Below are 27,620 nucleotides of genomic sequence, written 5' to 3' on the forward strand. Positions count from 1 at the left end.
CTAAACTATAGAAATAGAGTGTGTGACTAAAATACAAGAGTGTGTGTGTGGTAAGACTATGTGTGTAGATATCTGAAGTGTGTTACCAAGTGTTGATGAGAAAAGGCAGACAAGTCCAAAGAGGGCAAGGCAAAAGGGGTCCAAGATCAGCGAGGGGTCCGTGGGGCAGAGAGAGACGTCAGAGTCCAGGGGCGAGTGAGGAGTCGGGAAAGAAGAAGGCAGTCCAAAACACCGGGGAAACAACGGGAGATCTCGAGGAGGGAAGACTCGGGAAGGCACTGCGGAAGAGCAACAGACGTCAGAATCACGGAGGGAAAAACAACACAGTAAGAGCGCATAAGGCTTACGGTACACAAAGAGGTAACTAAGTTCCCGCGCCGATCCTTGGGTCCACTGGTCTTTTATACATCTCGCCCTCATCAGTCCCAGGTGTGCAGGCTTGTCGCTGCGTGGGCGTGCTGCGTGGGCGTGCTGCGCTCAGCGCGAGCAGGGGCGTGTCCGAGCGCGCTGTCATCGGCTCCTCCAAGTGCTCCCGCAGAGGAGGGAGAAGTAGACTGCGCGTGCGCCGTAACAGTAACAAAGGTTACCATCAGTAACACACTACGCCGACAGGGAATCAAATCCTGCAGTGCCAGACGTGTCCCCCTGCTTAAGCCAATGCATGTCCAGGCCCGTCTGAAGTTTGCCAGAGAGCACATGGATGATACAGCAGAGGATTGGGAGAATGTCATGTGGTCAGATGAAACCAAAATAGAACTTTTTGGTATAAACTCAACTCGTCGTGTTTGGAGGAAGAAGAATACTGAGTTGCATCCCAAGAACACCATACCTACTGTGAAGCATGGGGGTGGTTACATCATGCTTTGGGGATGTTTTTCTGCTAAGGGGACAGGCCGACTGATCCGTGTTAAAGAAAGGATGAACGGGGCCATGTATCGTGAGATTTTGAGCCAAAACCTCCTTCCATCAGTGAGAGCTTTGAAGATGAAACGTGGCTGGGTCTTCCAGCATGACAATGATCCCAAACACACCGCCCGGGCAACGAAGGAGTGGTTCCGAAAGAACCATTTGAAAGTCCTGGAGTGGCCTAGACAGTCTCCAGACCTCAACCCCATAGAAAATCTGTGGAGGGAGTTGAAAGTCCGTGTTGCTCGGCGACAGCCCCAAAACATCACTGCTCTCGAGAAGATCTGCATGGGCCAAAATACCAGCTACTGTGTGTGCAAACCTGGTAAATAATAATAATCGTTTGACCTCTGTTATTGCCAACAAAGGTTATATTACAAAGTATTGAGTTGAATTTTTGTTCTTGACCAAATACTTATTTTCCACCAAAATTTACAAATAAATTCTTTAAAAATCCTAAAATGTGAATTCCTGGATTTTTTTTTACATTTTGTCTCTCACAGTTGAAGTGTACCTATGATGAAAATTACAGACCTCTGTCATCATTTTAAGTGGGAGAACTTGCACAATTGGTGGCTGACTAAATACTTTTTTGCCCCACTGTATATGGTGTATAGTGACATGGCCTAAACATATCCACATATATATGGTGTATCGTGACATGGCCTAAACATATCCAGATATACATGGTGTATCGTGACATGGCCTAAACACATCCACATATATATGGTGTATCGTGACATGGCCTAAACATATCCACATATATATGGTGTATCGTGACATGACCTAAACATATCCACATATATATGGTGTATCGTGACACGGCCTAAACACATCGAAATATATATGGTGTATCGTGACATGGCCTAAACATATCCACATATATATGGTGTATTGTGACATGGACTAAACATATCCACATATATATGGTGTATCGTGACATGGCCTAAACATATCCACATATATATGGTGTATCGTGACATGGACTAAACATATCCACATACATATGGTGTATTGTGATATGGACTAAACATATCCACATATATATGGTGTATGGTGACATGGCCTAAACATATCCACATATATATGGTGTATCGTGACATGGCCTAAACACATCCACATATATATGGTGTATCGTGACATGGCCTAAACACATCCACATATATATGGTGTATCGTGACATGGCCTAAACATATCCACATATATATGGTGCATCGTGACATGGCCTAAACATATCCAGATATACATGGTGTATCGTGACATGGCCTAAACACATCCACATATATATGGTGTATCGTGACATGGCCTAAACATATCCACATATATATGGTGCATCGTGACATGGCCTAAACATATCCAGATATACATGGTGTATCGTGACATGGCCTAAACACATCCACATATATATGGTGTATCGTGACATGGCCTAAACATATCCACATATATATGGTGTATCGTGACATGACCTAAACATATCCACATATATATGGTGTATCGTGACACGGCCTAAACACATCGAAATATATATGGTGTATCGTGACATGGCCTAAACATATCCACATATATATGGTGTATCGTGACATGGACTAAACATATCCACATATATATGGTGTATCGTGACATGGACTAAACATATCCACATATATATGGTGTATTGTGATATGGACTAAACATATCCACATATATATGGTGTATGGTGACATGGCCTAAACATATCCACATATATATGGTGTATCGTGACATGGCCTAAACACATCCACATATATATGGTGTATCGTGACATGGCCTAAACACATCCACATATATATGGTGTATCGTGACATGGCCTAAACACATCCACATATATATGGTGTATCGTGACATGGCCTAAACACATCCACATATATATGGTGTATCGTGACATGGCCTAAACATATCCACATATATATGGTGCATCGTGACATGGCCTAAACACATCCACATATATATGGTGTATCGTGACATGACCTAAACATATCCACATATATATGGTGTATCGTGACACGGCCTAAACACATCGAAATATATATGGTGTATGGTGACATGGCCTAAACATATCCACATATATATGGTGTATTGTGACATGGACTAAACATATCCACATATATATGGTGTATCGTGACATGGCCTAAACATATCCACATATATATGGTGTATCGTGACATGGACTAAACATATCCACATATATATGGTGTATTGTGATATGGACTAAACATATCCACATATATATGGTGTATGGTGACATGGCCTAAACATATCCACATATATATGGTGTATCGTGACATGGCCTAAACACATCCACATATATATGGTGTATCGTGACATGGCCTAAACACATCCACATATATATGGTGTATCGTGACATGGCCTAAACATATCCACATATATATGGTGTATCGTGACATGGCCTAAACATATCCACATATATATGGTGCATCGTGACATGGCCTAAACATATCCAGATATACATGGTGTATCGTGACATGGCCTAAACACATCCACATATATATGGTGTATCGTGACATGGCCTAAACATATCCACATATATATGGTGTATCGTGACATGACCTAAACATATCCACATATATATGGTGTATCGTGACACGGCCTAAACACATCGAAATATATATGGTGTATCGTGACATGGCCTAAACATATCCACATATATATGGTGTATTGTGACATGGACTAAACATATCCACATATATATGGTGTATCGTGACATGGCCTAAACATATCCACATATATATGGTGTATCGTGACATGGACTAAACATATCCACATACATATGGTGTATTGTGATATGGACTAAACATATCCACATATATATGGTGTATGGTGACATGGCCTAAACATATCCACATATATATGGTGTATCGTGACATGGCCTAAACACATCCACATATATATGGTGTATCGTGACATGGCCTAAACATATCCACATATATATGGTGTATCGTGACATGGACTAAACATATCCACATACATATGGTGTATTGTGATATGGACTAAACATATCCACATATATATGGTGTATGGTGACATGGCCTAAACATATCCACATATATATGGTGTATCGTGACATGGCCTAAACATATCCACATATATATGGTGTATCGTGACATGGCCTAAACATATCCACATATATATGGTGTATCGTGACATGGCCTAAACATATCCACATATATATGGTGCATCGTGACATGGCCTAAACATATCCAGATATACATGGTGTATCGTGACATGGCCTAAACACATCCACATATATATGGTGTATCGTGACATGGCCTAAACATATCCACATATATATGGTGTATCGTGACATGACCTAAACATATCCACATATATATGGTGTATCGTGACACGGCCTAAACACATCGAAATATATATGGTGTATCGTGACATGGCCTAAACATATCCACATATATATGGTGTATTGTGACATGGACTAAACATATCCACATATATATGGTGTATCGTGACATGGCCTAAACATATCCACATATATATGGTGTATCGTGACATGGACTAAACATATCCACATACATATGGTGTATTGTGATATGGACTAAACATATCCACATATATATGGTGTATGGTGACATGGCCTAAACATATCCACATATATATGGTGTATCGTGACATGGCCTAAACACATCCACATATATATGGTGTATCGTGACATGGCCTAAACACATCCACATATATATGGTGTATCGTGACATGGCCTAAACATATCCACATATATATGGTGTATCGTGACATGGCCTAAACATATCCACATATATATGGTGCATCGTGACATGGCCTAAACATATCCAGATATACATGGTGTATCGTGACATGGCCTAAACACATCCACATATATATGGTGTATCGTGACATGGCCTAAACATATCCACATATATATGGTGCATCGTGACATGGCCTAAACATATCCAGATATACATGGTGTATCGTGACATGGCCTAAACACATCCACATATATATGGTGTATCGTGACATGGCCTAAACATATCCACATATATATGGTGTATCGTGACATGACCTAAACATATCCACATATATATGGTGTATCGTGACACGGCCTAAACACATCGAAATATATATGGTGTATCGTGACATGGCCTAAACATATCCACATATATATGGTGTATCGTGACATGGACTAAACATATCCACATATATATGGTGTATCGTGACATGGACTAAACATATCCACATATATATGGTGTATTGTGATATGGACTAAACATATCCACATATATATGGTGTATGGTGACATGGCCTAAACATATCCACATATATATGGTGTATCGTGACATGGCCTAAACACATCCACATATATATGGTGTATCGTGACATGGCCTAAACACATCCACATATATATGGTGTATCGTGACATGGCCTAAACACATCCACATATATATGGTGTATCGTGACATGGCCTAAACACATCCACATATATATGGTGTATCGTGACATGACCTAAACATATCCACATATATATGGTGTATCGTGACACGGCCTAAACACATCGAAATATATATGGTGTATCGTGACATGGCCTAAACATATCCACATATATATGGTGTATTGTGACATGGACTAAACATATCCACATATATATGGTGTATCGTGACATGGCCTAAACATATCCACATATATATGGTGTATCGTGACATGGACTAAACATATCCACATATATATGGTGTATTGTGATATGGACTAAACATATCCACATATATATGGTGTATGGTGACATGGCCTAAACATATCCACATATATATGGTGTATCGTGACATGGCCTAAACACATCCACATATATATGGTGTATCGTGACATGGCCTAAACACATCCACATATATATGGTGTATCGTGACATGGCCTAAACATATCCACATATATATGGTGTATCGTGACATGGACTAAACATATCCACATATATATGGTGTATCGTGACATGGCCTAAACATATCCACATATATATGGTGCATCGTGACATGGCCTAAACATATCCAGATATACATGGTGTATCGTGACATGGCCTAAACACATCCACATATATATGGTGTATCGTGACATGGCCTAAACATATCCACATATATATGGTGCATCGTGACATGGCCTAAACATATCCAGATATACATGGTGTATCGTGACATGGCCTAAACACATCCACATATATATGGTGTATCGTGACATGGCCTAAACATATCCACATATATATGGTGTATCGTGACATGACCTAAACATATCCACATATATATGGTGTATCGTGACACGGCCTAAACATATCCACATATATATGGTGTATTGTGACATGGACTAAACATATCCACATATATATGGTGTATCGTGACATGGCCTAAACATATCCACATATATATGGTGTATCGTGACATGGACTAAACATATCCACATATATATGGTGTATTGTGATATGGACTAAACATATCCACATATATATGGTGTATGGTGACATGGCCTAAACATATCCACATATATATGGTGTATGGTGACATGGCCTAAACATATCCACATATATATGGTGTATTGTGACATGGACTAAACATATCCACATATATATGGTGTATCGTGACATGGCCTAAACATATCCACATATATATGGTGTATCGTGACATGGACTAAACATATCCACATATATATGGTGTATTGTGATATGGACTAAACATATCCACATATATATGGTGTATGGTGACATGGCCTAAACACATCCACATATATATGGTGTATCGTGACATGGCCTAAACACATCCACATATATATGGTGTATCGTGACATGGCCTAAACACATCCACATATATATGGTGTATCGTGACATGGCCTAAACATATCCACATATATATGGTGCATCGTGACATGGCCTAAACATATCCAGATATACATGGTGTATCGTGACATGGCCTAAACACATCCACATATATATGGTGTATCGTGACATGGCCTAAACATATCCACATATATATGGTGCATCGTGACATGGCCTAAACATATCCAGATATACATGGTGTATCGTGACATGGCCTAAACACATCCACATATATATGGTGTATCGTGACATGGCCTAAACATATCCACATATATATGGTGTATCGTGACATGACCTAAACATATCCACATATATATGGTGTATCGTGACACGGCCTAAACATATCCACATATATATGGTGTATTGTGACATGGACTAAACATATCCACATATATATGGTGTATCGTGACATGGCCTAAACATATCCACATATATATGGTGTATCGTGACATGGACTAAACATATCCACATATATATGGTGTATTGTGATATGGACTAAACATATCCACATATATATGGTGTATGGTGACATGGCCTAAACATATCCACATATATATGGTGTATGGTGACATGGCCTAAACATATCCACATATATATGGTGTATTGTGACATGGACTAAACATATCCACATATATATGGTGTATCGTGACATGGCCTAAACATATCCACATATATATGGTGTATCGTGACATGGACTAAACATATCCACATATATATGGTGTATTGTGATATGGACTAAACATATCCACATATATATGGTGTATGGTGACATGGCCTAAACATATCCACATATATATGGTGTATCGTGACATGGCCTAAACACATCCACATATATATGGTGTATCGTGACATGGCCTAAACACATCCACATATATATGGTGTATCGTGACATGGCCTAAACATATCCACATATATATGGTGTATCGTGACATGGCCTAAACATATCCACATATATATGGTGCATCGTGACATGGCCTAAACATATCCAGATATACATGGTGTATCGTGACATGGCCTAAACACATCCACATATATATGGTGTATCGTGACATGGCCTAAACATATCCACATATATATGGTGCATCGTGACATGGCCTAAACATATCCAGATATACATGGTGTATCGTGACATGGCCTAAACACATCCACATATATATGGTGTATCGTGACATGGCCTAAACATATCCACATATATATGGTGTATGGTGACATGACCTAAACATATCCACATATATATGGTGTATCGTGACACGGCCTAAACACATCGAAATATATATGGTGTATCGTGACATGGCCTAAACATATCCACATATATATGGTGTATCGTGACATGGACTAAACATATCCACATATATATGGTGTATCGTGACATGGACTAAACATATCCACATATATATGGTGTATTGTGATATGGACTAAACATATCCACATATATATGGTGTATGGTGACATGGCCTAAACATATCCACATATATATGGTGTATCGTGACATGGCCTAAACACATCCACATATATATGGTGTATCGTGACATGGCCTAAACACATCCACATATATATGGTGTATCGTGACATGGCCTAAACACATCCACATATATATGGTGTATCGTGACATGGCCTAAACACATCCACATATATATGGTGTATCGTGACATGGCCTAAACATATCCACATATATATGGTGCATCGTGACATGGCCTAAACACATCCACATATATATGGTGTATCGTGACATGACCTAAACATATCCACATATATATGGTGTATCGTGACACGGCCTAAACACATCGAAATATATATGGTGTATCGTGACATGGCCTAAACATATCCACATATATATGGTGTATTGTGACATGGACTAAACATATCCACATATATATGGTGTATCGTGACATGGCCTAAACATATCCACATATATATGGTGTATCGTGACATGGACTAAACATATCCACATATATATGGTGTATTGTGATATGGACTAAACATATCCACATATATATGGTGTATGGTGACATGGCCTAAACATATCCACATATATATGGTGTATCGTGACATGGCCTAAACACATCCACATATATATGGTGTATCGTGACATGGCCTAAACACATCCACATATATATGGTGTATCGTGACATGGCCTAAACATATCCACATATATATGGTGTATCGTGACATGGCCTAAACATATCCACATATATATGGTGCATCGTGACATGGCCTAAACATATCCAGATATACATGGTGTATCGTGACATGGCCTAAACACATCCACATATATATGGTGTATCGTGACATGGCCTAAACATATCCACATATATATGGTGTATCGTGACACGGCCTAAACACATCGAAATATATATGGTGTATCGTGACATGGCCTAAACATATCCACATATATATGGTGTATTGTGACATGGACTAAACATATCCACATATATATGGTGTATCGTGACATGGCCTAAACATATCCACATATATATGGTGTATCGTGACATGGACTAAACATATCCACATATATATGGTGTATTGTGATATGGACTAAACATATCCACATATATATGGTGTATGGTGACATGGCCTAAACATATCCACATATATATGGTGTATCGTGACATGGCCTAAACACATCCACATATATATGGTGTATCGTGACATGGCCTAAACACATCCACATATATATGGTGTATCGTGACATGGCCTAAACATATCCACATATATATGGTGTATCGTGACATGGCCTAAACATATCCACATATATATGGTGCATCGTGACATGGCCTAAACATATCCAGATATACATGGTGTATCGTGACATGGCCTAAACACATCCACATATATATGGTGTATCGTGACATGGCCTAAACATATCCACATATATATGGTGTATTGTGACATGGACTAAACATATCCACATATATATGGTGTATCGTGACATGACCTAAACATATCCACATATATATGGTGTATCGTGACACGGCCTAAACATATCCACATATATATGGTGTATTGTGACATGGACTAAACATATCCACATATATATGGTGTATCGTGACATGGCCTAAACATATCCACATATATATGGTGTATCGTGACATGGACTAAACATATCCACATATATATGGTGTATTGTGATATGGACTAAACATATCCACATATATATGGTGTATGGTGACATGGCCTAAACATATCCACATATATATGGTGTATGGTGACATGGCCTAAACATATCCACATATATATGGTGTATTGTGACATGGACTAAACATATCCACATATATATGGTGTATCGTGACATGGCCTAAACATATCCACATATATATGGTGTATCGTGACATGGACTAAACATATCCACATATATATGGTGTATTGTGATATGGACTAAACATATCCACATATATATGGTGTATGGTGACATGGCCTAAACATATCCACATATATATGGTGTATCGTGACATGGCCTAAACACATCCACATATATATGGTGTATCGTGACATGGCCTAAACACATCCACATATATATGGTGTATCGTGACATGGCCTAAACATATCCACATATATATGGTGTATCGTGACATGGCCTAAACATATCCACATATATATGGTGCATCGTGACATGGCCTAAACATATCCAGATATACATGGTGTATCGTGACATGGCCTAAACACATCCACATATATATGGTGTATCGTGACATGGCCTAAACATATCCACATATATATGGTGCATCGTGACATGGCCTAAACATATCCAGATATACATGGTGTATCGTGACATGGCCTAAACACATCCACATATATATGGTGTATCGTGACATGGCCTAAACATATCCACATATATATGGTGTATCGTGACATGACCTAAACATATCCACATATATATGGTGTATCGTGACACGGCCTAAACACATCGAAATATATATGGTGTATCGTGACATGGCCTAAACATATCCACATATATATGGTGTATCGTGACATGGACTAAACATATCCACATATATATGGTGTATCGTGACATGGACTAAACATATCCACATATATATGGTGTATTGTGATATGGACTAAACATATCCACATATATATGGTGTATGGTGACATGGCCTAAACATATCCACATATATATGGTGTATCGTGACATGGCCTAAACACATCCACATATATATGGTGTATCGTGACATGGCCTAAACACATCCACATATATATGGTGTATCGTGACATGGCCTAAACACATCCACATATATATGGTGTATCGTGACATGGCCTAAACACATCCACATATATATGGTGTATCGTGACATGGCCTAAACATATCCACATATATATGGTGCATCGTGACATGGCCTAAACACATCCACATATATATGGTGTATCGTGACATGACCTAAACATATCCACATATATATGGTGTATCGTGACACGGCCTAAACACATCGAAATATATATGGTGTATCGTGACATGGCCTAAACATATCCACATATATATGGTGTATTGTGACATGGACTAAACATATCCACATATATATGGTGTATCGTGACATGGCCTAAACATATCCACATATATATGGTGTATCGTGACATGGACTAAACATATCCACATATATATGGTGTATTGTGATATGGACTAAACATATCCACATATATATGGTGTATGGTGACATGGCCTAAACATATCCACATATATATGGTGTATCGTGACATGGCCTAAACACATCCACATATATATGGTGTATCGTGACATGGCCTAAACACATCCACATATATATGGTGTATCGTGACATGGCCTAAACATATCCACATATATATGGTGTATCGTGACATGGCCTAAACATATCCACATATATATGGTGCATCGTGACATGGCCTAAACATATCCAGATATACATGGTGTATCGTGACATGGCCTAAACACATCCACATATATATGGTGTATCGTGACATGGCCTAAACATATCCACATATATATGGTGTATCGTGACATGACCTAAACATATCCACATATATATGGTGTATCGTGACACGGCCTAAACACATCGAAATATATATGGTGTATCGTGACATGGCCTAAACATATCCACATATATATGGTGTATTGTGACATGGACTAAACATATCCACATATATATGGTGTATCGTGACATGGCCTAAACATATCCACATATATATGGTGTATCGTGACATGGACTAAACATATCCACATATATATGGTGTATTGTGATATGGACTAAACATATCCACATATATATGGTGTATGGTGACATGGCCTAAACATATCCACATATATATGGTGTATCGTGACATGGCCTAAACACATCCACATATATATGGTGTATCGTGACATGGCCTAAACACATCCACATATATATGGTGTATCGTGACATGGCCTAAACATATCCACATATATATGGTGTATCGTGACATGGCCTAAACATATCCACATATATATGGTGTATCGTGACATGGCCTAAACATATCCACATATATATGGTGTATTGTGATATGGACTAAACATATCCACATATATATGGTGTATCGTGACATGGCCTAAACATATCCACATATATATGGTGTATCGTGACATGGACTAAACATATCCACATATATATGGTGTATTGTGACATGGACTAAACAAATCCACATATATATGGTGTATCGTGACATGGCCTAAACATATCCACATATATATGGTGTATCGTGACATGACCTAAACATATCCACATATATATGGTGTATCGTGACATGGCCTAAACACATCCACATATATATGGTGTATCGTGACATGGCCTAAACATATCCACATATATATGGTGTATCGTGACATGGACTAAACATATCCACATATATATGGTGTATCGTGACATGGACTAAACAAATCCACATATATATGGTGTATCGTGACATGGCCTAAACATATCCACATATATATGGTGTATCGTGACATGACCTAAACATATCCACATATATATGGTGTATCGTGACATGGACTAAACATATCCACATATATATGGTGTATGGTGACATGGACGAAACATATCCACATATATATGGTGTATCGTGACATGGCCTAAACACATCCACATATATATGGTGTAAAACATATCCACATATATATGGTGTATCGTGACATGGACTAAACAAATCCACATATATATGGTGTATCGTGACATGGCCTAAACATATTCACATATATATGGTGTATCGTGACATGACCTAAACATATCCACATATATATGGTGTATCGTGACATGGCCTAAACACATCCACATATATATGGTGTATCGTGACATGGCCTAAACATATCCACATATATATTGTGTATTGTGACATGGACTAAACATATCCACATATATATGGTGTATCGTGACATGGACTAAACAAATCCACATATATATGGTGTATCGTGACATGGCCTAAACATATTCACATATATATGGTATATCGTGACATGGCCTAAACACATCCACATATATATGGTGTATCGTGACATGGCCTAAACATATCCACATATATATGGTGTATCGTGACATGGACGAAACATATCCACATATATATGGTGTATGGTGACATGGACTAAACATATCCACATATATATGGTGTATCGTGACATGGCCTAAACATATCCACATATATATGGTGTATCGTGACATGGACGAAACATATCCACATATATATGGTGTATGGTGACATGGACTAAACATATCCACATATATATGGTGTATCGTGACATGGCCTAAACATATCCACATATATATGGTGTATCGTATAATAATAAACTTAGAAGTTCATGGCTGCAACACGTGCCAAATTAGTTGGGAAAGGGCATGTTCACCACTGTGTTACATCACCTTTTCTTTTAACAACACTCAAACGATTGGGAACTGAGGAAACTAATTGTTGAAGCTTTGAAAGTGGAATTATTTCCCATTCTTGTTTTATGTAGAGCTTCAGTCGTTCAACAGTCCGGGGTCTCCGCTGTCGGATTTTACGCTTCATAATGCGCCACACATTTTCGATTGCAGACAGGTCTGGACTGCAGGCGGGCCAGGAAATTACCCGCACTCTTTTTTTTTACGAAACCACGCTGTTGTAACACGTGCTGAATGTGGCTTGGCATTGTCTTGCTGAAATAAGCAGGGGCGTCTATGAAAAAGACGGCGCTTAGATGGCAGCATATGTTGTTCCAAAACCTGTATATACCTTTCAGCATTAATGGTGCCTTCACATATGTGTAATTTACCCATGCCTTGGGCACTAATACACCCCCATACCATCACAGATGCTGGCTTTTGAACTTTGTGTCGATAACAGTCTGAATGGTTTGCTTCCCCTTTGGTCCGGATGACACGATGTCGAATATTTCAGAAAACAATTTCAAATGTGGACTCATCAGACTACAGAACACTTTTCCACTTTGCATCAGTCCATCTTAGATGATCTCGGGCCCAGAGAAGCCGGCGGCGTTTCTGGATGTTGTTGATAAATGGCTTTCGCTTTGCATAGTCGAGCTTTAACTTGCACTTAGATGTAGCGACCAACTGTATTTAGTGACAGTGGTTTTCTGAAGTGTTCCTGAGCCTATATGGTGATATCCTTTAGAGATTGATGTCGCTTGTTGATCCAGTTCCGTCTGAGGGATCGAAGGTCACGGTCATTCAATGTTGGTTTCCGGCCATGTCGCTTACGTGGAGTGATTTCTCCAGATTCTCTGAACCTTTTGATGATATTATGGACCGTAGATGTTGAAATTCCTAAATGTCTTGCAATTGCACTTTGAGAAACGTTGTTATTAAACTGTTTGACTATTTGCTCACGCAGTTGTGGACAAAAGGGTGTACCTCGCCCCATCCTTTCTTGTGAAAGACTGAGCATTTTTTGGGAAGCTGTTTTTATACCCAATCATGGCACCCACCTGCTCCCAATTAGCCTACAAACCTGTGGGATATTCCAAATACCGGTAAGTGTTTGATGAGCATTCCTCAACTTTATCAGTATTTATTGCCACCTTTCCCAACTTCTTTGTCACGTGTTGCTGGCATCAAATTCTAAAGTTAATGATTATTTGCAAAAAAAAAAAAATGTTTATCAGTTTGAACATCAAATATGATGTCTTTGTAGCATATTCAACTGAATATGGGTTGAAAATCATTTGCAAATCATTGTATTCCGTTTATATTTATATCTAACACAATTTCCCAACTCATATGGAAACAGGGTTTGTATATGGTGTATCGTGACATGGCCTAAACATGTCCACATATATATGGTGTATCGTGACATGGCTTAAACATATCCACATATATATGGTGTATCGTGACATGGCCTAAACATATCCACATATATATGGTGTATCGTGACATGGCCTAAACATATCCACATATTAATAAAAAGCCATATCGCCCAGCCCTAGTTAGAATGTGATTTTTTTTTTTTTTTTAATATATCCACCGTTGTGTCTTTTATAATGATTGTGAACGATAGAAAAAATTCCCCAAAAAAGTGCAGTTCCCCTCTAAATTCCAAGGATTAGATTTAAGACTTGAAGTGTATGAGCATGAAGTGATGAAGCCTTCTTGGATAAATCTTCTAAGACAAAGTGAACAGTCCAGTTGTGATGGATTGAATGCCCTGAGAATAAAATGATATGTGCTTACTTGGACTGTGATGAAGCTGTGAGGACTCAGGTGCTTTGTCTTCATGCTCTTCAGTCTTCACAGAGACAACAGTCAGTGGAAACTTGCTGACATCATCCTCCTCCTGCCCTACAGGACACTCTCCCTCCTCTTCCTCTTTCATGAGTGGATCCTCCTCTTCCTCTTTCATGTGGGTGGGCTGTGGATCCTCCTCTTCCTCTTTCATGTGAGGGGGCTGCTGGATGTCTGTTGGGTAAATGTAAATAAGATAAAGAGAGAAGATAAATAGTTTTGGACTGACACTGTTAACACAATGACATTATTTGTGTTCTTCCGTGTGTTGGGTTAAAAGTGTGTAGCAAAACAACTAATAAAAACACGGGAAATACCTCCTTTTTTCCTAAAATCAATTCAAAAGTGGCACAGTGAGTACCAAAACAGACTTGGAAATAGGATAAGGGGCAATTTGAAAAGTTTTTACAACTACGAGGCAGCACTGATTGAGGCATTTTGAACTTCACTGATGTAAATAGTGTAAATATTTTATTCTGTATACGGTCCATTACACCTACTCTTTAGCTCTAAACTTAACCATAATCTTTTAATGACAAAGTCATTACCATAACTTCAATATCATGGAAATAAAAAAAAAAGAATTCCAAAATCACTTAAAAAAAACATTCATGGTATGTTTTTGTCATCATGCAGAATACTTTTTTGTGGTCATTTTGTTGGCTGGACCAAAATAAACTTTTACCAAAAACATGTTTTACTTTTGAGAGATTGATTGAGACTTGTATTAGTAGATTGCACAGTACAGTACATATTCCGTACAATTGACCACTAAATGGTAACACTCGTATAAGTTTTTCAACTTGTTTAAGTCGGGGTCCACTTAAATCAATTCATGGTAGTATGTGGTGTTTTATGGAGTATCTCCATCAAAAATTCCTCTTTAGGAATTGGAAACCATCTACAACACGCTGAAGGAAAGTCAGTCACCTTTATGTTCTTTTAATAAATCAAGTGTTGACTACTTTGGCTATTGAAAATAAATGTTTACATTCCCTTATTGTTACATGTAAGTCACAATCAGGAAGTGAAATGATAACTAATTGGATGTGATTACATTATAAAATGTTTTGGTGAGTGTGTGAGTTTTGTGTAAACATGTTGATATAGGTTTACATCTTCTTGGGGACTGGAACACAGATATGTCCCGAAAGGATGCACCCATTTTTAAAACCTTCACTAAGCTGTGCCACCAACATTGTCTCACTTGGCTCATTAAGCAAACTACCAGGGTGAGTAAGTCATTTTAAACCTTCATAAACCTTGTTGTTACTTCTGACCAGTGTAAGATCACCACAAGTGGAACTACTGTATGTGGCTTAAGTGATCATTCCGAGGCTGACGACCACAAAACAAGCGAAGTTACAATCCTTAAGACCTAGACTAGCAAGGCTTTCAATGACAAACTGGCACATTAAGACTCGCCTGGTACTTGCAAGTACACAGGTTTATGGGTCAATTCCTAACCTCAGAAAAGTAAATAACTTCCCAGTCAAAGTGGGTGACAATATTATAACAAACAAAAATGAGATTACCAATTTTGGCTGCATCACAGAGACTAATCTCTCCAGTGAAAAAATGACTACCGGTACTAAGGTAGTCAAAGAATCAACCGACAAATTATGTTCTTACATAGTAATACTACTATTACGGGTAGTATTGCACTGAAGACTCTAACACAAGCACTCATTTAACATCACTTTGAGTACAGAGTTCATATTTAGTACCGTGACGCCTTAAAAGCTCTGAAAAACAAACTCCAGACAGTCCAAAAAAAATGATTGGGCTTCTACTCAACCGTCCATCTCACCTTTCCTTAACGTGGGGAGGCTCTTGGTAGGTGACAGAGTACATCTTCTTGCAGTTGGTCTGGTGTACAAGATACACCAAACCACTAACATACCCATGTACCTGTCTAGATACTTCAAAATATATTCACCATTACAACACCAGAGGTAGTTGTACAAGTCATATTCAACCCAGATCTCACTCAAAAACATGTTCCAATTAGTTTGCCTGCTATACCACCAACATGTGGAACTCCCTATCAATAGCCATAAAGGAGTGTAAATCCCTTACTTACTTCAAAGTTGCTCTGAAAAGACATTACAGGTTGCGGCTACTCGTAACTGGGAATTTACAAATCCTTTTACTTTTATTTTATTTTCATTGACTTTCTTGCAGTATTTTTGTCTACTTTCTACATAGTACTGTGTTCTGTGAGAGTTTAAAAAAAATATTTCAACTGAAACCATCTCAGGCTTTCTTGTAGCAGTGAATGTGTACCGTGATGAAAGTGTAGCCTTTCCTATGCAAACTTCTCATAACTCCTTCAATCAATCAATCAATCAATCACACATTGTTACAAACTGAGAGGAACATCAACTGTCTCGTTTACTTCTTTTCACTTAAAAGGGAACCACACTTTTAAAATGTATTTTGCCTATCAAGAACACACATTTTTTCTTTGTTATGCATTTTAAATAGTAAATAAATACGATCAAAAGTCTGCTTACAATAGAGGATATTAGAGTTGCACTATTCTGCCTATAAAGAACTTAAAAACATCCAAACACCTCCATTAAGGTTTTATGCACATGCAGTAGGTATATATGTCATTTAGTAACAGGGGCATTTTTAAAAAGATGTAATATTTACATATTTTTGCTCATTAGCGCAATAATTTTAAAAACGCATCACAACGTTCGCTTTTTTTATTTAACATCACTTAATATTATACACCGCAGACTTCCTGAGAGCCAACAAACATAATAAAACATCACTTACTGTACAAGGTCTGCTGTCACTATGACGCAGACTGATAGAATCTAGTTATATTACCGTTTAGATGAAGAATTACTCATAATCCTCGAACGGAAAAGGGGGGTGACGTCAAGCGTCTTTTTAGGTCGTTCGGGTCTAAATTGGCTGACAAACGATACCAACTTGTCAGAGTACGACCTCATCCTTTTACTATCCAGGTGAGAGGCACGATTCATGATCTGGCATAATCTTTCACCAGTACCGAGGTGAGGAAGGAGCTCACCAGCCGCTGATGTCAACATAGACACACAAGCTATAAATAGTTTGTCTGCGTTAGCACTTATAATAACAATATCACTATACTTGCTTGCTATTCAAGCCACAAAATGCAAATGGAGTATTGTTGGCACTTTTTGGATGGTTATAGAGAACCTCCCATTGGCTTCATTGCAAGTGGACTTTTATTTACATTTATGAGTTAGAATGTGATTTTGAAACAATATATATCCATCGTCATGTCTTTTATAATGATTGTGAACGATAGAAAAATTTCCCCCAAAAAGTGCAGTTCCCCTCTAAATTCCAATGATTAGATTTAAGACTTGAAGTGTATGAGCATGAAGTGATGAAGCCTACTTGGATGAGTCTTCTAAGACAAAGTGAACAGTCCAGTTGTGATGGATTGAATGCCCTGAGAATAAAATGATATGTGCTTACTTGGACTGTGATGAAGCTGTGAGGACTCAGGTGCTTTGTCTTCATGCTCTTCAGTCTTCACAGAGACAACAGTCAGTGGAAACTTGCTGACATCATCCTCCTCCTGCTCTACAACACACTCTCCCTCATCTTCCTCTTTCATGTGTGGATCCTCCTCTTCCTCTTTCATGTGGGGATCCTCCTCTTCCTCTTTCATGTGTGGATCCTCCTCTTCCTCTTTCATGTAGGTGGGCTGTGGATCCTCCTCTTCCTCTTTAATGTGCGTGGGCTGTGGATCATCTTCTTCCTCTTTCATGTGGGTGGGCTGTGGATCCTCTTCTTCCTCTTTCATGTGGGTGGGCTGTGGATCCTCCTCTTCCTCTTTCATGTGGGTGGGCTGTGGATCCGCCTCTTCCTCTTTAATTTGGGTGGTCTGTGGATCCTCCTCTTCCTCTATAATGTGGGGGGGCTGCTGGACATCTGTTGGGTACATAAGTAAATAAGATACAGAGAGAATATAAATAGTTTTGGACTGACACTGTTAACACAATTACATTATTTGTGTTCTTTTGTGTGTTGTGTTAAAAGTGTGTAGCTAAACAACCAATAAAAACAGGAAATACCACATTTTGTCCTAAAATGTATTAACAAGTGGTACAGTGAGTACAAAAACAGACTTGGACATTTGATGGGGGTCAATTTGAAAAGTTTTATAAGTACGAGGCAGCATTGATTGAGGCATTCTTAACTTTACACTCACTGATGTAAAGTGTGTAAATATTGAGATTGTCAAATGATAAATGATAAATGGGTTATACTTGTACAGCGCTTTTCTACCTTCAAGGTACTCAAAGCGCTTTGTCAGTATTTCCACATTCACACACACATTCACACACTGATGGCGGGAGCTGCCATGCAAGGCAGCTAACCAGCAGCGATCAGGAGCAAGGGGTGAAGTGTCTTGTCCAAGGACACAACGGACGTGACTAGGATGGTAGAAGGTGGGGATTGAACCTCAGTAACCAGCAACCCTCCGATTGCTGGCATGGCCACTCTACCAACTTCGCCACGCCGTCATTGCCATAACTTAAATATCATGGAAATAAAACAAATCTAATTCCAAAATCACTTAAAAAAACATTCATGGTATGTTTTTGTTATCATGCAGAATACTTTTGGGTGGCCATTTTGTTGGCTGGGCCAAAAGGAACTTTTAACAAAAACATGTTTTACTATGTGCTGTTTTATGGAGTATCTCCATCAACAATTCCTCTTTAGGAATTTGAGAAAATCTACAACACGCTGAAGGAAAGTCAGTCACCTTTATGTTCTTTATGTTCTTTTAATAAATCAAGTGTTGACTACTTTGGCTATTGAAAATAAATGTTTACTTTCACTTATTGTTGCATGTAAGTCAGAATCAGGAAGTGAAATGATAACTATTTAGATCTGATTACAGTGTAAAATGTATTTGGTGAGTGTGTGAGTTTTGTGTATCGTAAACATGTTGATACAGGTTTACATCTTCTTGGGGACTGGAACACAGATATGTCCTGAAAGGATGCACCCATTTTTAAAACCTTCACTAAGCTGTGCCACCAACATTGTCTCACTTAGCTCATTAAGCAAACTACCAGGGTGAGTGAGTCCTTTTAAACCTTCATAGTCCTCGTTGTTACTTCTGACCAGTCTAAGATCAGCACAAGTGGAACTACTGTATGCAGCTTAAGTGATCATTCAATGATTTTCTGTACCCATAAAGAACATAGAACTGAGGCTGACGACCACAAAACAAGCGAAGCTACAATCCTCAAGACCTAGACTAGCAAGGCTTTCAATGACAAACTGGCAAATTAAGACTCGCCTGGTACTTGCAAGTACACAGGTTTTTGGGTCAATTCCTAACCTCAGAAAAGTAGATAACTTCACAGTCAAAGTGGGTGACAATATTATAACAAACAACAATGAGATTACCTATCTTGGCTGCATCGTAAAGACTAATCTCTCCAGTGAAAAAATGACTACTAAGGTAGTCACAGAATCAACCGACAAATTCTGTTCTTACTAGTGTTGTCCCAATACCAATATTTTGGTACCGGGACCTGTACCAAAATGTATTTCAATACTTTTCCGAACTTTTTGATACTATTCTAAATAGAAAGGACCACAAAAAAGTGCATTATTGGCTTTATTTTAACAAAAAATCTTAGAGTACATTAAAAATATGTTTATTATTGCAATTTAGTCCTTAAATAAAATAGTGAACGGACTAGACAACTTGTCTTTTATTAGGAAGTTAACAAACAAAAGCTCCCAGTTTAGTCTGCTGACATATGCAGTAACATATTGTGTCATTTATATTATATTATTTTGTCAATATTATTAAATGGTAATTGGTAAATGGGTTGAACTTAAACCCCCACTGGGGTGAGTTTTTCCTTGCCCTTATGTGGGCTTTGTACCGAGGATGTCATTGTGGCTTGTGCAGCCCTTTGAGACACTTGTGATTTAGGGCTATATAAATAAACATTGATTGATTGATTGTACTTTTATAGCGCTTTTCTACCTTTTTAAGGAACTCAAAGCGCTTTGACACTATTTCCACATTCACCCATTCACACACACACTCACACACTGATGGCGGGAGCTGCCATGCACGGCGCTAACCAGCAGCCATCAGGAGCAAGGGTGAAGTGTCTTGCTCAAGGACACAATGGACGTGACTAGAATGGTAGAAGGTGGGGATTGAACCAGTAAACCTCAGAATGCTGGCACGGCCACGCTCACAACTTCGCCACGCCGTCTCCCGTTATTAAGGACAAGTGGTCGAAAATGTATTATTTATCTACTTGTTCATTTACTATTAATATCTGCTTATTTTCTGTTTCAACATGTTCTATCTACACTTCTGTTCAAATGTAATAATCACTTATTCTTCTGTTGTTTGATACTTAACATTAGTTTTGGATGATACCACAAATTTGGGTATCAATCTGATACCAAGTAGTTACAGGATCATACATTGGTCATATTCAAAGTCCTCATGTGTCCAGGAACATATTTACTGACTTTATAAACATAATATTTTATTTTTTTTTAAACGAAAGAAGATGTTGTAATGCCAAAAAATATAGATGTAATCATGGAAGTAGTACTTTTTAGAGGCGGTATAGTACCGAATATGATTAATTAGTATTGCGATACTATACGAATGCTGGTATACCGTACAACCCTAGTTCTTACATAGTAGGATCACCCCGTTGGTGGGTAGAAATACACTTAAGACTCTAATACAAGCACTCATTTAACCCCACTTTGACTACAGAGTTCATGTTTGTTACCGTGATGCCTTAAAAGCCCTGAAAAACAAACTCCAGACAGCCCAAAACAAAATGATTGGGCTTCTACTCAACCGTCCATCTCGGGCTCACTTTTTCGCCAACCATTTCCTTAAAGTGGGGAGGCTCTTGGTAGGTGACAGAGTACATCTTCTTGCAGTTGGTCTGGTGTACAAGATACACCACAGCACTAAAATACCCATGTACCTGTCTAGATACTTCAAAATATATTGACCATTATAACACCAGAGGTAGTTGTACAAGTCACATTCAACCCAGATCTCACTCCAAAAAAGGTTCTAATTAGTTTGCCTGCTATACCACCAACATGTGGAAGTCCCTATCAATAGCCATAAAGGAGTGTAAATCCCTTACTTCCTTCAAAGCAGCTTTGACAAGACATTACAGGTTGTTGTTACTCGTAACTGGGAATATACAAAGCCTTTTGCTGAAATTTTCTTGCAGTATTGTTTTCTTTTTGCTACTTTCTACATACTTTGTGTTCTATCTGTGTGAGTGAACAAATATTTCATCTGAAACCATCTCAGGCTTTCTTGTAGCAGTGAATGTGTACCGTGATGAAAGTGTAGCCTTTAATATGCAAACTTCTCATAACTCCTTCAATCAATCAATCACACATTGTTACAAACTGAGAGGAACATCAACCTCAAACTGTCTCGTTTTCATGAAGAATCTAAATGAAAGCATTGCATCATCCCCATAAGACAAAGCATCTATTGAAGAAAAGTGTTACTAATGAAATATAAAGTTAGTAAAGATGTGAGAGTAAGAAGTAAACAAAGCTGTTGTGTGTAACACAACTTGATGTTTCTTGAAAACAGCGTCCAGTAGTTGATTGTTCTCTTTCGTTCTAGAAAGTTCCGCCTGGTAATCTGCTATCGTTCTTTCGCACATTTCCACACTATCACAACACTTTACACTCACATGTTCACACTATCACAACACTTTACACTCACATGTTCACACAATCACAACACCTTACACTCACATGTTCACACAATCACAACACTTTACACTCACATGTTCACACAATCACAACACCTTACACTCACATTTTCACACAATCACAACACTTTACACTCACATTTGATCTCTACTTAGCGATGTGTTGATAACATCCGCGTCTCTTTGTTAGCAGCTAACAAGCTAAGCTAGCTAAACTTGCTAGCACGATAAGGTTCTCGCTCACCGAGACGGGTTTTTTCCTGAATTAAAGACTCAAAGATGTATTTTATACGACGTAAATATGTCAAACTGGAGAACAAATAATAAGACTGACTTATTAGCGTCCTTCTGGCTTCTTTCTGCGTCAATGTGCTTTCACGACAGTTGGCACGCTTGACGTTACAAGACGGTTCTGCTCTCGTCTATGACTGCTCTGCTCTCGCGAGATGTGTCATGCGCAGAAGACTCAAAGCTTTGTTGTTTGTAATAAAATGATCAATTTTATTATTTTGTTGTAATTGTACATTAACTAAAATGATGTGTATATTGTTGTATTATTCACCAATAAAACGATACAATTTAGTCCTGTGTTTTATTCCGATGATAATGAAAAATGAGGTAAAAGGCAAAGTGAAAGTGAAACTAAGCTACTGCCTCTCGCCTACACGTCAATGTATCATGTGGTAGCCAAAAGTCACCAGTAGATGGCAGTGCAATATTGTAAAGTCCTACATATAGTACTTTCTAAATGTTGCTGCTCATATTAATAAAGCGCTAAATCCTTTATTTTTGACAAAATACCTCTAGTAGTGATACAAATGTGCTCTGGCAAAATACTATTATTTCCTTTGTTTGGCTTGAAAGAAGCTATGAAAATAAACATGACAAAAAATGAGTAGTTCTCAGGGAGAAAAAAAGGTTGGAAATGATGTGAAAGGACCAAATCCTCTGTTTAAGAATAATACGAATAATAATAATCAATGTTATTTATAGGGTGCCTTTCTAGAAACGATACAAACATTACAACATTGAACAATATAAAACAGAAAATGTCAGTTTAGACAAGAAACTAGAAATAGCTGAAATGAAAGTGATTAAGCATTCTGGAATAAGTGTGTTCTTGATTTGAAAAGGCTAAATGAGTCCATATTGTGGAAGTCTTGCTGTTCCTAAAATATGGAGGGTCAAATTGGACAAAATTAAACAATTGATTGATTGAAATAAATACCGTATTTTCCGCACCATAAGGCGCCCTGGGTTAAAAGCCGCGCCTTCAATGAACGGCATATTTCAAAACTTTGTCCACCTATAAGCCGCCCCGTGTTGTAAGCCGCATCTAACTGCGCTAAAGGAATGTCAAAAAAAACAGTCAGATAGGTCAGTCAAACTTTAATAATATATTAAAAACCAGCGTTCTAACAACTCTGTTCACTCCCAAAATGTACGCAAATGTGCAATCACAAACATACGTATATCAACATGGACAGAGCTGCGTGAAAAAAGCCACCCGGCCTCTTCGCGTAAACTTAAACTTACCTTAACCACTCGCTCATCTTTTCTTCATCCATCCCTTCGAGTTAGCTTTTATGATGACGCCGGCTGGAAAGGTCTCTTTTGGCAAGGTCTTCCTTTTGAATATCACCATGGGTGGAAGTTTCATTAGCATGGCAAGCTAGAACCACAGTGAAGGATGACTTCTCATTCCCTGTGGTGCGAATATTCACCGTACGTGCTCCCGTTCCACAGTGCGGTTCACAGGAATATCAGTTGCTGTGAAATACGGTAGTAATCCGTGTGCGGATGGAGAGATTGCGTCTTTTCATGAACCGGATCCTTGTCGCTTTGTAGGAGACATTTTGTGGTCTTTACAGATGTAAACACACAAAGGAAATGAAACGTACGGTGATATCCGCGCGCTTTTTCTTCTACTACGCGGGCGGGTGGTTGCTTACAGTAGAAGAAGGAGCGCTTCCTGTTCTATGGGGGCGGGTGCTTACCTTGGCGGTTGCTTGCGTAGAAGAAGAAGCGCTTCCTGTTCTACCGGGAAAAAAGATGGCGGCTGTTTACCGAAGTTGCGAGACCGAAACTTTATGAAAATGAATCGTAATATTTATCCATATATAAAGCGCACCGGGTTAAAAGCCGCACTGTCAGCTTTTGAGTAAATTTGTGGTTTTTAGGTGCGGCTAATAGTGCGGAAAATACGGTACATCTTTAAATAATTACCGTATTTTCCGCACTATTAGCCGCACCTAAAAACCACAAATTTACTCAAAAGCTGACAGTGCGGCTTTTAACCCGGTGCGCTTTATATATGGATTAATATTACGATTCAATTTAATTTAAGCTGAATAATTGTTTTTTTAAGGAGTTATCTGGCTTAATGTAGACAGGGCATGACTTTGCCTGTGACCTTTGCTGAATTAATTTTGTCAAATCTTTTAAGGAAGTCCTGGTCTCTGACTGTTCAATGGCAGAACATATAGTATATATATATATATATATATATATATATATATATATATATATATATATGTATATATATATATATATATATACATATATATATATAAATACATCCATTTTCTACCGCTTGTCCCTTTATATATGTGTGTATATATATATATATATATATATATATATATATGCAGGGCTCAAATTTAACCACGGCAACCGCGGCATTTTCCGTGACCACCCTTGTGACTTGCCGTAATGCCCGAAAAAACTGACCGGCATTTAAGGCAAGAACATGCCGTGACCTCCCTTGACTTTTTACTTGTTAATGGACTATGGATGTAACAATAAACGGTATAATGATACATCCATCCATCCATCCATTTTCTACCACTTATTCCCTTCGGGGTCGCGGGGGGCGCTGGAGCCTATCTCAGCTACAATCGGGCGGAAGTCGGGGTACACCCTGGACAAGTCGCCACCTCATCGCAGGGCTAAAATGATACACAGCGGTGAAATTCCAGATGTTTAGTAACACGTTTACATTTTTAATGACCGAAAAACCGTCATTTATCACTGCATTTTACGCAACTGCTTACTTCCTGAATACTGAAGTGCCGCAGCGTCTGCTCATGCTCACTAGAGTCGTACGGCTCGGGAGACATGGCGGTGACTTCATGGACTTTATTTTGAAAATGTTCCCTCCGAGCTAACGGAGCCGATCTCTTCGTTTCACTTCATTTCAATGGCTTCTACTTCCATGGAGTGTCGGTGTGCGATTAAGAGCACGATGCTGTTGGAGGAGAACAATATTTGATGTTGCACTTTCATTTTGAACCTGAAGCTAGCTAGCCTCCTTTAAGGTAACACTTTCCTTAACCTTAAAAAGTTACAATTGGAGGCCTGTATATGTGTGTATACAAATAGTAACAAGCTAGTTATTGATTTTGATTTTTACTTTAAGCAAGTTGCAAACAAGACACTTAAATGTTTGCGGTCATTGTGATTATATTATACATTAAAATGTCATTTTCTTGTTATTAGTCAATATAAAGTTAGTAAAGATGTGAGAGTAAGAAGTCAACAAACCTGTTCTGTGTAACACAACTTGATGTTTCTTGAAAACAGCGTCCAATAGTAGCTTGTTCTGCTCCTTTGTTCTAGAAAGTTCCGCCTCGTATTCTGCTATCGTTCTTTCTAACACTACAAATATTTCTTCAACGGCAGCAGTTAGTCGCTGATCCACCAACGCTCTCAACATGTGTAATGTAGACATTTTCACACAATCACAACACTTTACTCTCACACTTGATCTCTACTTAGCGATGTGTTGATAACTTCTGTTAGCAGCTAACAAGCTAAGCTAACTAGCGAGCTAAGCTAACTAACAATAAACGAGCACGAGAAGCAGCAAAGTGCTTCTAGCACATCGAGACCATTTTATCCTTGAATAAAGAATCAAAGATGTATTTTATAGGACGTAAATATTTCAAACTGGAGAACAAATAATCAGACTGACTTATTAGCGTCCTTCTCACGTCTTTCTCCGTCGATGTGCTTTCACGACAGTTCGCACACTTGACGTTACAAGACGGTACCACTCTGCTCTCGCGAGATGTGTCATGCGCAGGAGAGCCAAAGAAACGATGCGTCATCACGGCCACCTTTTGAATCATTGACTGCGTATTTAGTGCACTACAGCAGTGGTCCCCAACCACCGGACCGCGGCCCGGTACCGGTCCGTGGATCGATTGGTACCGGGCCGCACAAGAACTAAAAAAAAAAAAAAAACTAATTCTTGTGCAGCCCGGTACCAAAAAAACCAAAAAAAACCAACAAAAAAACCCACTTACAATTAGTACACTTACCCAAAAAAACCTCCCTCCCCCATTCACACTCATTCACACAAGTTAATTTAAAGTAGCAATGATCGTCACACACACACTAGGTGTG

The 27,620-nt window shown here is 38.5% G+C and overlaps 1 protein-coding gene across 1 annotated transcript; it reads right to left on the minus strand.

The window, feature by feature from the left end:
- LOC133570491 (uncharacterized) lies at window positions 1-27,253 on the minus strand. The gene is made up of 4 exons (XM_061923164.2): window positions 26,757-27,253; window positions 18,931-19,389; window positions 15,400-15,624; window positions 1-278 (listed from the first exon to the last, which is right to left on the minus strand). The coding sequence occupies exons 1-4, from the start codon at window positions 26,941-26,943 to the stop codon at window positions 1-3; spliced, it is 1,149 nt and encodes a 382-aa protein (XP_061779148.2). The 5' UTR covers window positions 26,944-27,253.
- Between the last annotated feature and the right edge of the window lie 367 nt (window positions 27,254-27,620).

This window comes from Nerophis lumbriciformis, linkage group LG28, assembly GCF_033978685.3.
Source record: "Nerophis lumbriciformis linkage group LG28, RoL_Nlum_v2.1, whole genome shotgun sequence".
Classification (NCBI taxonomy): domain Eukaryota; kingdom Metazoa; phylum Chordata; class Actinopteri; order Syngnathiformes; family Syngnathidae; genus Nerophis; species Nerophis lumbriciformis.

Excerpts from the sequence above, each read along its gene's own strand:
- LOC133570491 (XM_061923164.2), bottom strand. The coding sequence starts at position 26,943 with ATGTCTACATTACACATGTTGAGAGCGTTGGTGGATCAGCGACTAACT. Across the intron at positions 19,390-26,756 it reads AGTTGTGTTACACAGAACAG|ATGTCCAGCAGCCCCCCCAC; the intron begins GTTTGTTGACTT and ends TGTACCCAACAG. Across the intron at positions 279-15,399 it reads ACAGCTTCATCACAGTCCAA|TGCCTTCCCGAGTCTTCCCT; the intron begins GTAAGCACATAT and ends GCTCTTCCGCAG.